Here is a 14,457-nt window from a genome sequence, read left to right on the forward strand (position 1 = left end):
CACTTTTACCTTAATGGCTTATCTCAAATAGTACTATTCTCAAAATAAAAGATTTTCCTAGTAAAGAATAACGAATGTAAATACTCAACTGAAAAATATTTATGTTAAAAAAAATATTTTCAATGATTCAATCCATCTGTGGATGATCTTTTAACTATTCGGTGTCCGATTGTATTTTAAAAAAATATTTAAGACGATCAGGTTGAATGTTACTATACTTTTGCCTTATAACGGCGAACCAACTAAGAAAAATAAGTCAAAAACACATGTTTTATGTCAGAGTTAAATCAGACTCAATTTTGTAAACAAAACATTTGGTCAAACATTAATAAGTGTGTCGTGTCGTGTCGTGTTATAAATAATTATGGATGATATAGATCGTCTTGAGAAAGAAATATTAGTCTTAAGAAAAACATTACGACGTAAGGAGAAAGAATTATTAGAGATTAAGAAGGAGTTTATGCCGGTAAGTCATTATTGAGATAATATTCGCGACAACCACAAATACTACCGAAGAGATTGTTATACTCATTGGTACAAAGAACAAACACAAACTTCTTCCTGCTGTTATTCGAATGCAAAGATTCAGTAACTATTTTATAGGGCAATATATACGGTTCTACATCAGTATCCCAGAAAGCGTTCAAAATGCCTCTGTTACCAAATTTAAAAACATTGTTAAATAAATCTTGTGTGTAAAGTGTTATTATTCAGTGCGTTATGATTGATAGCGCAACTTGGGTATCAAACGATTGCCTCCTGGCTATTTCTTTTGATAATGAATATTTTGTAAATTATCACAAATTGTCAAAAAAAAAGATCCGCTGAGTTTATTTCGCCGATTCTTCTCAGATCATGGTATTTTCTTTTCCTAACCGGTGGTAGTGTTTAATTTGACAATAAATAAGTGTAATCCTTCTAAATTGATAAAGGAACATTGAACACAGGAGTGACTCTGGCTGCCTTAGGTCAGGTTAGATCTATTTGAATAAAGTGGGTATACTTACAATTGCTTTACAATATATTTACAGTATATTATGAATATTCACAATGAAATAGATCTTAAAGGAACTTTGAAATTTATATTTAATTCAACACTGTAATGTGACGATTCAAAACTGCCTAAGCTCATAAAGCCTATTTAAATAAAGAATATTTTCACAACATCACTTCAGAAGCCTAATAGTTAGTTTATTGAAGTAACAAACATGGATTTCATCATGTATAATAATCTACAAGATTATTATACTCGACTAGCTTACTGTGTTAAAAATAAATAAAAAACTAAATCATTTTCGTAGAAATATTTTCAATTATTTTCACTGTTTGATATCTTTGTTTCAGACATTACCTTCCAAGGTAGAAAAAGAAATTGTTAATCAAAATGAATGTGCGAAGAATATCGTTAAGATCAGTGAGAAGTTACCGAAATGGGCTATTGTAAGGTAAATCTCACAATTGGGTATTCTACTATGTTCGAAAAGGTACTTTAAAATGTTGATTTTTCTAATGAAAAGTCACAAAAAAATATATTTCGGCAAAATGAGCACGCTTTCTTGCCATAAAATTAAATTAATCCTTTTTAATTCCCGCAAAAACGTCGTGTATGTACGACCGGTACTCACTCAACGTTAACAGCTATAAATATTTAGTGTTTTTTTGAAAAATAATGAATTACAATCACTGTCGTTGGTGTGTAATGTACAAATACTAGCATTTAAACTAACAACACTAACAGTGCCAATATTTATGCGTGGTGGTGACCACTTTGATGGTAAGCGGTGCCCATTTGTCACTAAAGCTGCCATTTCGAAATTAAAAAAAAAAATCAAATGTTTATTATTATTAGTAATATTGAAAGTTAATAATATTACTATAACCATTTATTCCTGAATGAAATAAAAATGTGATCGTAGAACAGCAGAAGTGAAACATCAAAATTCATGCTTATTTACTTATTATATGGATGTGCCATATCAATAAGCATATTATTTCAGGTACAGCCGCCAGATCTTACTCCCTGAAATAGGGGTTAAGGGTCAGGAGAAATTGATGGGGGCCAAGGTATTGGTTGTCGGAGCTGGGGGCCTGGGATGTCCCGCTGCAGTCTACCTCGCTGGGGCTGGTGTAGGTAATGATTTTAATACATCACTTTAGGGCCCTCCCGAATACGACTGAATTTTTTCATACAAAATGCCCCTCTTCTTTTTCCCCCTAAAAAAAAGTAAAGTTTTGACGTTAATTATTATTATTATTATTATAAATGTAGAATATTGCGTCTTAGTAACGCTATGAATCATGTTAAAAATGTATATTTATGTCTTTTCAATTTGATAGGAAACAAGTTCGTCTATTGTGTGTTCCAATGGCAATAGTAGAGCAGATAAATCAACAAATTTGACCTTGAATTGGCGTTATATCATTGGTCGAGATCTTAAATACTCATTTGAATGTCGACGAAGTTGACATCGGAACTTTGGAAGCGCTTGCCCTTACCGAAAAAACTTTTCACCACAGCTTTTCAACGCACATCCTAAAAATATGCGTTTAGCTCCTTTATAGAGCTTGTACAGGGCAAACTCTTCTACTCCAAAATACCTTAGCCTAACTACACCTCAAATTTTTGACCCCACCAAGGACCAAAGCGTCGTCGTCCTAACGTGTGTCAAACAAAAACCATCCTCCACCATCAGACACCAGAACCCCTCGTTTGCATGACAGTTGTCCTGGTCTGCTTTGGCAATTACGAAATAATAGACTAAATAAAAACGCAGACGAAACAAAACGAGGAATAATTTTATTACGTAAACACCCGCTAAACAATATTTATAAGTGAGGCTATTTGAATGTAAATAAAGGATTGCCATTTTTGATTTTAGGAGAAATAGGCATAGTGGATTATGACCAAGTAGACGTGACGAACATACACCGTCAGATATTGCACAGTGAAGCTGATCAGAATGTAAGCAAAGCGCAATCCGCCGCTGAGAGTTTACGAAGGTGAGACTTTCTAATGGGAATGGGCCACTGGTGTGATAAAACAAACTGGTCATATTTTTAATGCTTCTATATTGGTTCAATTAATTTAGACAATCGTGTAGTGCTATTCGCAAGTAGCTCATTGGTCAGTTAACGTTGGTCAGCTGCTCCTATTGGGAGCTGGGATGTTGTATCACATCACTTGTAACGAATCAGAAGACTGTCAGAAGCGTATAATAGTGGATACAAAATGAAACTGTGTGAAGTTAATAACTAGGTATAAGATAATTAATTTTGATGCTATCCATTTGACTGTACAAGATTTGTGCCACACTTTTACATTAACAGTCCGTAAATTTCCCACTGCTCTCTCTTTGAAGAGAAGGTTTGTAGCATATTTCACCAAGCTGCTCCAATGCAGGTTGGTGGAATACACATGTGGCTGAATTTCGTTGAAATTAGACACATGCAGGTTTCCTCACGATTTCCTTCACCGCCGAGCACGAGATGAATTATAAATACAAATTAAGTACATGAAAATTCAGTGGTGCCTGTCTAGGTTTGAACCACTGGGCCATCTCGGCTCTTTTCTTGGCTCTTTGTGCCTCATTGTACCGCTTGAAATGTTTGTACCTTAAGGGGGTAAGGTACCCATTTAGAACACTATTGATTCTAAACAAATTAACTAAAAGTAGTTAATTAATTTATACAATTAGTACTTTGTTATCTCTTACACAAAGAAACAATTCTCTTCCCCCAATATCTCTTACCCCTTTGAGGTGTAAACGGTTCAAAATGCGGTAAAATTCAGCACAAAGCTAGTGCAATCGAATGGAAGTCATAAAAAATAATTAATATTTAAGTTTTGCTGACTATATTTTTTACCCTCATTTGTCACCCCTTTGATATGCGTAGTTTTGAACTTCTCAAAGTACGAAATGACTACCAGACGACCGGTACAGCGACATAGCCCTAATTAGAAAATGTTTCAGAAAATTCCCCAAGTGGGCACTTTATTCGATTGTAGAATAAAGTCCCGCAGAACCGGTTCGAGTGTCCTGTGAGTTTTTGTGAGAGATGTTTGCGTTTAATGCTCGTGTTCTGTGAAGGAAAACATCGTGAGGACGCCTGAATCTGTCGGAATTGTCACATTGTCATCCACCATCCCATATTTGGGGCATTGAAGTGAAATATACCCTAAACCCTTGCCCAGCAGTTGGATATAACTCCGTACTATATCTTGGTGGTAGGGCTTTGCAAGCCCGCCTGGGCAGGTACCACCCACTCACCAGATATTCTACCGCCAAATAACAGTACACTGTATTGTTGTGTTCCGGTTAGAAGGGTGAGGGAGCCAGTGTAACTACAGGCACAAGGGGCATAACATCTTAGTTCCCAAGGTTGGTGGCGCATAGGTGATGTGAGGAATGGTTAATATTTCTTACAGTGCCTTTGTCTATGGGCGGTGGTGACCACATACCATCGGGTGGCCCATATGCTCGTCCGCCAACAAATGTCATTAAAAAAAAAACTACAATTGATATACAGACAGTAAGCATGTGTTTTATATGTATAGTTTTTCTATTTACAGTATAAATTCCAAGATAAAATTGACCCCCTACAATATAGAACTAAATCCATCGAACGCGTTGGAGATATCAGCGAACTATGACGTCATACTGGACTGCACGGACAATGTGCCCACTCGGTACATGCTGAACGACGTTAGTGTTTTAAATAAGGTGATTATTATTTCCTAATCTTATATATTACCAGCGTAAGCCGATTTTCGTCGCAGTGATTATGGGACGGTAGCTGCACATTAAAAATCCGTTATGGTCTCATTCTAAAGAGCTCCAGCCGTAGACATACATAATAACATAACATAAGCAGCCCGTAAATGTCCCACTGCTGGGATAAAGGCCTCCTCTCCCTTTGAGGAGAAGGTTTGGAGCATATTCCACCACGCTGCTCCAATGCGGGTTGGCGGAATACACGTGTGACTGAATTTCGTTGAAATTAGACACATGCAGGTTTCCTCACGATGTTTTCCTTCACCGCCGAGCACGAGATGAATTATAAACACAAATTAAGCACATGAAATTTCAGTGGTGCCTGCCTGGGTTTGAACCCGAAATCATCGGTTAAGATGCACGCGTTCTAACCACTGGGCCATCTCGCCGTAGATGTGCAGAAAAATAAATAATTTATTTTAGAGAGCGGAAAAAAGTTACTAGTCGGTTAGAGTATAAGGAAAGAAAGGAAAAACGTACATAAACAAACTTAAATTAAATCGTTATCGACAGAAACTAGTTCTAACCTAACTAATGTATACTTTTTGACGTTAAAAAAGTAATTTAAATAAAGTATTATAATTTTGGCGCCAAATGCGATTGAGAGAGATGAGTGATGAGTGTTTCACAATGAAGTGAAATCAAAACAAAACCTGTCATCGATTTTGAAATTCCTTAAAAATCTTTTGAATAAACGCAAACTTCAGGTCACACTATTAAAATATATTATTTAACTTACTTGCATTTTTTTTTTTGATATTTTGGTCACAAGATTATATTTGGATTATATAACGGGTTGGTTGTTGGATGATAGGCATAAAAAGGTTGTCTGTGTAAATGCGAAAGTAACTGCCTTCCAACCATAACAAAAAAAGCCAAATAAACAACATTTGACAACAAATTGACGCGATATCATTGGTCGAGATCTTGATTAATCTATGATATTCACTATGGATTTGCGAAAGAATGACGTTTTGAACGTCGACGAAATTTCTATTGGAATTTTGGAAGTAAAATTAAAGTGGATATAAATATTTAAGTGTAATAGTATTGTATTATAAATAAAGATATATTAATCGTGAACTGTTAGTAGTGCACAATATAGCTGAGTTATTATCAAATCGCATGGAATACGTAAATCTAAGGTTTGTTTATCTTTTTTCCATTGACATAGGCTATCTATCTGTGAATTTGTTGCTATATCGCGGCCAATGCACTGAACCGAATATGATGAGATTTCGTACGAAGCAAACTTGCCCTCTAGGAAATAGGCTACCTTTTTACGCCTTATACCTGCTTTTTTTTATGGCATTGGTTGGCGGACGAGCATATGGGCCACCTGATGGAAAGTGGTCACCACCGCCCATAGACAAAGGCGCTGTAAGAAATATTAACCATTCCTTACATCACCTATGCGCCACCAACCTTGGGAACTAAGATGTTATGTCCCTTGTGCCTGTGATTACACTGGCTCACTCACCCTTCTAACCGGAACACAACAATACAGTGTACTGTTATTTGGCGGTAGAATATCTGATGAGTGGGTGGTACCTACCCAGACGGGCTTGCACAAAGCCCTACCACCAAGTAAACAAAGCCCTACCACCAAGTACCTGACGGCCAACCTCTAAAATATGAGTGGCAATATCTGGTTTGAAATATTTTCAGATGCCGTTGATATCGGGCAGTGCATTAAAAATGGAAGGACAACTCACAGTATATGGTTATCGAGCACAGACGAACCAGAACGACAAAGTACGTATTATTTTATGGTCAGTATTGTATTTTAAATAAAAACATAACTTAATATTTTACTAGTAACACGGAGTCCAGATTCTAACTCCGGTTCTTCTCAAGTTAAGTTCTATTCAAGTTCTTAAGTTACGTTCCGAATCGTCGGTAGATATTTGAAAAATGAAAATAAAAATGAAAAATGTTTATTAACAAAAAACAACATTATACAATGAAATGTCCGGTGGTACCCACACTAGGTATTCCTGTGTCGTGGTACCCACACTAGGTATTTGACAAAAAATGTAATTATTTCTACGTTGAATTAAGTTTTTTGTATTTGATACCCCGAGTAAAAGATTAAGGTATTTTTCTTAAGAAATTTTCACGAGCATTCTGGAATTGTCTGAAAGTGGCCAGCTTTTACATTCCCGTGCCTCAAAAACAGGTAAAGGCGTCGCTCCTTTTATCTTCAATCGTTATCTACTCTACCTCAGCCTCTCTCAAGATGGACCACAGCTTCCGATTCTCGGCCTTGCGCATCTAGTCAGATGTATGAATCTAGGACTCATCCGCTCCATCCACCATACGGCGTCAACCCAGTGTTACTTCAATCTGCTAATTTTACTCCGTCGGTATCACTGGTTCTTCGCCAGATTATCTCGTTCCCGATAACATACTTCATAGATAATTTAAGCATATCAAATCAAAATGTACTTTATTCAAGTAGGCTTTTAAGCACTTTTGATTCGTCATTTAATAAACTATTTGAAGTAAAGCTACCACCGGTTCGGAATGTAGATTCTACCGAGAAGAACCGGCAATAAACTCAGTAGTTACTCTTTTTCAATATATAAAAAATACAGTCATGTTAGTTAAATACAATTATATATGTATGTTATGTCTTCTGCCTGGAAGTCAACAAGCATTAACTCGACGCTTTTTTATCATTTTTATGTATATTTTACAATTGACTTGAATCTATGAAACGGCAAAGTTAAAATTGACTGCGGAATATTATTATAGAAGCGGATACCTTGCCCCAAGAATGATTTATTGACTTTGCGGAGTCGGTAACTTGGCGTTATAAGCTTATCCTTACTTCTTGTGCACATACAATGATTATCACTGATTTTATCAAAGTGATAAATGCTACTGTGAATATACACAATATTGTTGTAAATATATTGTGACGCAATGAGTATTCCTACTTTGTTAAAAACATCCCGAATAGAGTCTCTAGCTATATCCTTTCATACTAACAGCGATATCGTAATCAGTGACGTACCTAGGCGATTATGATATGATTAAATTAAGCACATGAAAATTCAGTGGTGTTTGCCTGGGTTTGAACCCGAAATCATCGGTTAAGATGCACGCGGTCTAACCACTGGGCCATCTCGGCTCTCTAACAAAATAATTGCGTTTATTCATAATTTGGTTTTCTAGTTTTCTGGTATTATGCCTTATGATAGCGATGTCACTGATTATGATATTTCAACATTAAAGCCAACTTATACAATTCGGATTTTAATATACCGAATATTTTCTTCCAGGGATATAAATATATAGGGCCATGCTATAGGTGTGTATTCCCAACACCTCCACCACCAGAAGCGGTGGGGAGCTGTTCCGCTGATGGCGTTGCTGGACCCATACCTGGCGTTATAGGTAATTTTTATTTGTTTATTTATTTAACACGGTATATACTTAGTGACGTAAAAACTGTTACTGAAAAATAGGTACTTGATTTCTGGAAAAAATTACGTTCAATTATTTACAATTATTAACTAATATTTAATTTAAATTTGGCTAAAAAAAGTTGTGGTGTACAGTCAAATAGTCGGACCACCTGATGGTAAGGGTCACCACGATAAACAATGCCAGTATGAGAAATGTTTACCATCCTATATATCGTCAAAGCGACATAAATTTTGGAAACTTTTTATTCCTGATGGTAAGTGGTCACCACTCTCCAAAAATTAAACAATTCTTTATACCGAGGTCCCAACTTTGGAAACTCAGAAGTTATGTACCTTGATCCGGCTCACTCTTCAAACCAAAACAACACACAACCTCTAGTACCAAGTTGTGCTGTTTTAAGTTATGATGTTTTAAATGGTCTTTTACAAGACCTACCACTAAAGAACTGTCCTTCCATATATAAGTAATATGGTACCATTTTCAGGAACACTGCAAGCTCTGGAGACAATAAAGTTGATCGTTGGACAGACGCACGACAATCTCTTAGTGGGAAGGATGCTGTTGTTCGATGGCGAAGACATGAGCTTTCGTAACGGTACGTATAATAATAAAATAGTTTTATAAACTGACCAATTTGACTCCTGACGGTAGGAGGTACCGTCACCGGAACTGGTGTTGAGACAGGCTCGGCCTTGTTCTCGCTTGTATCAATCGAATAAGTATGTGTGTATGTATATTCTTTGTTATGGTTTTAATGGTAATATCTGTAGAGGGTTGCACTACAAAATAACTATAAATAAATATTGGACATCACATACATTACTCTGATCCCAATGTAAGTAGCTAAACCACTTGTGTTATGGAAAATCAAAAGTAACGACGGTACCACAAAAACCTAGCCCCATGACAACACAGAAAACTAATTAACTTTTTCTACATCGACTCGGCCGGAAATCGAACCCGGGACCTCAGAGTCCCATGAAAACCGGTGTACACACTACTCGACCACGGAGGTCGTCAAAGTTTACTAGTGTACTTAGTGGTCAACTTTTGGCCACTACCTTTTTCGTCCCATTCTTAGTTTTGACAGTCAGACGGACATATAGATAATCAAAGCTATCATTTTATGTCCATTTATCTGTAGTTACACTGGCCCACTAAAGCTAAAATTTGATGTCTCTTTACTTGTAGTTACACTGACCCACTAAAGCTAAAATTTGATGTATCTTTACTTGTAGTTACACTGGACCACTAAAGCTAAAATTTGATGTCTCTTTACTTGTAGTTACACTGACCCACTAAAGCTAAAATTTGATGTCTCTTTACTTGTAGTTACACTGGCCCACTAAAGCTAAAATTTGATGTCTCTTTACTTGTAGTTACACTGACCCACTAAAGCTAAAATTTGATGTCTCTTTACTTGTAGTTACACTGACCCACTAAAGCTAAAATTTGATGTCTCTTTACTTGTAGTTACACTGGCCCACTAAAGCTAAAATTTGATGTCTCTTTACTTGTAGTTACACTGACCCACTAAAGCTAAAATTTGATGTCTCTTTACTTGTAGTTACACTGGCCCACTAAAGCTAAAATTTGATGTCTCTTTACTTGTAGTTACACTGACCCACTAAAGCTAAAATTTGATGTCTCTTTACTTGTAGTTACACTGGACCACTAAAGCTAAAATTTGATGTCTCTTTACTTGTAGTTACACTGGCCCACTAAAGGTATCACGTTATGTCCCTTTATTTGTAGTTACACTGGCCCACTAAAGCTCATATTTTATGTCTCTTTATCTGTAGTTGCACAGGCCCACTGACCCTTCAAGCCTTAACACAATAACAAAGTATTGCTGATATAGAATATGTGATGAGTGGGTGGTACTTTTTCTGGGACATGCACAGAGGCCTACCACCAAAGAAGATATATTGTTAAATTCGTCTAATTACAATTTCAGTAAAACTTCGTCCTAGGAATCCTCAATGCGAGATATGTTCAGAAAATCCGAAAATTACAAAATTACTTAACTACGAAGTTGTCTGTCGAATGCAATCTAAGGAAAAGGTATGTATACTGCAACATATATATGACGGAGGATGAGCCTCAGTTTCATCGGTATGATCCATAATTAATAAGTTTTAAGCAGTCGGCGTCGATGGGTAATGTTGGCGCAACGAAACACAGTAAACTAATTAACTCGTTTATTATGTTAAATTGCTTAATTATAACTTGGAACGCGCGTCGGTTTCAATATTCGACCGCACTGGCCGGCTGCTGCTCGAAAGTGTCCGCTCAGCCGGTGAATCATTGACTCCGTCGAGCGCCGACAGTGGCGCTAGCGTTCCAATGACGTTTCGATGACAGTGTTGTAACATATATATGTATATATGTTATAGGTAGATGGACGGACCACAACAATACTAAGTACTTTTGTTTGGCGGTAGACTATGAGATGATTGGGTACCTACCCAGACGGGCTAGCACAAAGCCCTACAAACTAAAATGAATTAAAAGTGTCTGTCATACAAGCAGTGGCGTAGCTAGGTGGACTAGGGCCCTGGTGCATAGAAAAAGAAACGGGCCCTCACCCCCTCTTTAACTTATATTGCACTTCAAAATTATAGATAGGAACAAAAATAGGATACAGGATACATTGAGATGAACTTATCATTAGTAGGCTAAATCAATATGTCATCTCTATTCAAAGCTTAGGTTAGGGGGCCCCCTGAGCTCAGGGGCCCTGGTGCACTGCACCACCTGGCCCTACGATAGCTACGCCAATGCATACAAGGGACATATTGGGCTTTGTAAGGAATGGTTAATGTTTCAAACGACCATTTCTTGTGACCACCTACCATGAGCTGGTCATTTGCTCCGCTTACCTATATTATAAATAAAAAAATATTTAATTGGTGGAAAATTGTAACTCATGATTTTTTACAAGTTCTTCGCAGTTAAAATTAAAATCTACATTTAGAACCAATGCTGTTACATTATAATTTATCTTCTTTGGATTTAAATAATATATCTTTTTTGAAATATTTCAGGATCTAGATTTAGATATCTTACCGCCAAAAAACAGAATCACAGCAGTGAAATTAGCTGAAGCGCTTAAAGCGACGGATAAACATCTGTTGGTCGACGTCCGAAGCGAACACGAGTTCGAGATGTGCAAACTAGATGGCGCTGTCAACTATCCGTTGGAAAAGTTGCATCGGGATAACATTGATTTACTTTTGAAGGATATTAGGGACTGTTGTTGTCAAGGTTAGTTGTAGTTGTTATTTTTTGCGTTTGTAGTGGTGGTGGTGGTGGGGGGGGTTATGTTAAGGTCGGCTGAATGTCGTGCCGGCAAACGGTGGGGGGGGTATGTCGTGCCGGCAAACGGTGGGGGGGGGGGAATGTCGTTCCGGCAAATGTCACGACGCTCTCTTATACCGTTACATATCTCCGTCTCTACTGTCTCGTGTGCGCGTGTATACCTATTTATAATTTTAGTTTAGGAGGAGAAAATATTTTACGCATGCCGCCCGGTCGGGGCACCGGGACGGGTATGTGGGACTTCCCGGGGCCTAGTGCCCCGTCCTACCCCCTAAAACCTCCTCGAGTTTCCACCGCGTCGCATAATAGTGGGATTACAGTATTACTCTATGACGAATATTATGTGTGTTTTTTTAAATAATGCTTTTTTTTGTTACAGTGACATTTATTTGTAGAAGAGGCAACGATTCACAAATCGCCGCTAAGAGAGTTCTAGATGTTATAGAGGATGAATATAAAGAAAAAATAACTGATCTGACTGGTGGCCTTCATGCTTGGTCGAAGTACGTCGACGGGGAATTCCCCGTTTACTAGTGTTGCCATATCTAAATATGTTGTTTAATAAAATTGCGGATATTTTCATTGTTTTATTTTTACTTTTCTATTTGTTAGGTTCAATTGTAATTTTTATTCGAGATTTCAAGTTTAGATTCATGATTTTTTCGTCACGTATTAAGATTCCTTATTCAACATTTAATTAAATTACTTTTGATATTACAAACAATTGAGGCGATTGACATAGACATTGACGCAGTGATCAACCTTGATAACTAAGATGTTATATCTGGTGCTTGTAGACACACTGACTCAGCCAGGGTTCTACCATATGGCTTTTTGGGCTTCAGTCCAGGGCAAAGTCAAATCAAAGTCAAAAATAGACGATAATGCGAAAGAATCCATAACTTCATTAAACAGGTCGTATGGTTTCAAGTCTACGTTCAGATATGTCTTAGGTGAGCCCCTAAGTAGTGTTAGCCCAGGGCCTTCTAAACTTACGGTCCGGCCCTGGACTCACCCTTCAAACCTCAAAAATACTAAGTATTGCTTGCTTAGCCGTAGTGTCTTTGATAATTTACCACCAGCTTATATCTCATTGGATAAATAACAAAACTGGTTTAAAATCCATATTTTACACGTACGAAGTCAAGACAGGCCAGACCAAGTTCTAGTATAATTTAAGATTAAAAAAAAATACAGTTAACGATTATTCAAGGGTAATAGTATATCAATTGATATTTATTTCCCAAATTAGAAAATTAACCGTACCGATGATTAGGCTGGCAACATTTAACAAAAAACTACAATTATAATTAAATGTCATGTAGCAATCTCATTGGAAAGATCGGAGATTCATTATCCGTGTACAGTTAGGTCTTTATTGAAATTTAATACTTATGTATCTGTAATAAGACTTAATAGTATTTAAGATATATTATATAAATCAACACATAAGTTACGGGAATCCCCGTATTCTTGCTAATCAACGCTCTTGAGCAAATTCTACTAATTCTTGTAAGTTAGTAGAAGGTTATTTGCGCCGTTATGATACGTTTTCGAGTACATTCCGATCTAATTTAAACCATTCCTCACAAAAATAGACCTCAGCTTAGTCGTAACTGAGGGTCAGTTCTACTTATTTATATTAAATCAAATAAAAATATACTTTATTCAAGTAGGCTGTTACAAGCACTCTTGAATCGTCATTTAACAAACTATTTAAAGTAAACACCGTTTCGAAATGTATATTCTACCGAGAAGAACCGGCAAGAAACTCAGTAGTTACTCTTTTTCGACATCTAAAAATAAAGTGATGTTAGTTAAATACAATTATATATGTATGTTAAGTCTCCTGCCTGAAAGTCAACAAGCATTAACTCCACGCTTTTTTATCATCAATATAATCTTGTATCGAATAATTTTCCTTCTTTACCAATGTATATTTTACAAATGACATGAATCTATGAAACGGCAAAGTTAAAAATGTCTGCGGAATTTTATTATAGAAGGGGATACCCCAAGAATGATTTATTGACTTTGCGGAGTCGGAAACCTGGCGTTCTAAGCTTATCCTTATATGGGTTATGATACGATCCCAATTATATTTCGATACAACTTCGACCTGGCAACTGGATGGTTATATATTTAGTAGTATTGGAAAATGACTGACTACAACGGTTACGATTGCGATAAAGTGACTATTTTTAAGTAGAATTGCCATTAGTCATATATTATATCGCATCTTTTTAGGGTTCCGTACCCTAGGGTAAAACGGGACCCTATTACTAAGACTTCGCTGTACGTCCGTCCGTCTGTCTGTCGCCAGGCTGTATCTCAAGAACTACGATAGCTAGACAGTTGAAATTTTCACAAATTATGTATTTTTGTTGCCGCTATAACAAATACTAAAAACAAGATAAAATAAATACGGATCCCATACGAAAAACACCATTTATTGATTATTTTTGCTCGATATCAATAAGTGTACCCTTTCGTGCGCGATACCGACTCGCACTTGGCCTGTTTTTCGTATAGATTATGACCGAATATACATTTTTAATCTCCGATGCGAAAAAAAAAGTTTAATGTGTTTATGTGTCCTAATAGATGAATCGATTTAGATTTCGGGTTTTTTTTCTAAGGTGACTTGAATGAGTCTTCTAGGCTATAATCAAAGATGTATTCAGCTTTTCGAAGATCATTTTAGGAACTACTGTGGTGCTATCACGGCTAGAGCAAAGGAAACTGTTGCTATCAAATATCTGTTGCGTAAATGTTGCAGTCGAAAAATCAGTATTATGGAGTATTATACTACTGCATACGTCCATAATACTGATTTATTCCAATCTGGTTGATCCACAACATTAATAGCAACAGTTGCCACGCTCTAACCGTAAGAGCACTACAGTTATATACATGGTTATACGCACAG

The 14,457-nt window shown here is 36.8% G+C and overlaps 1 protein-coding gene across 1 annotated transcript; it reads left to right on the forward strand.

Moving 5' to 3' along the window:
* Positions 1–300: 300 nt before the first annotated feature.
* On the forward strand, positions 301–12,095 carry LOC125075221 (adenylyltransferase and sulfurtransferase MOCS3). The gene is made up of 11 exons (XM_047686912.1): positions 301–466; positions 1,345–1,445; positions 1,998–2,131; positions 2,880–3,000; positions 4,571–4,721; positions 6,441–6,527; positions 8,060–8,174; positions 8,692–8,802; positions 10,165–10,271; positions 11,255–11,474; positions 11,908–12,095. Exons 1-11 carry the CDS (start codon positions 365–367, stop codon positions 12,060–12,062), a joined length of 1,404 nt encoding a protein of 467 aa, XP_047542868.1. The 5' UTR covers positions 301–364; the 3' UTR covers positions 12,063–12,095.
* Positions 12,096–14,457: the final 2,362 nt, after the last annotated feature.

Source organism: Vanessa atalanta, chromosome 30 (genome assembly GCF_905147765.1).
Source record: "Vanessa atalanta chromosome 30, ilVanAtal1.2, whole genome shotgun sequence".
NCBI lineage: Eukaryota > Metazoa > Arthropoda > Insecta > Lepidoptera > Nymphalidae > Vanessa > Vanessa atalanta.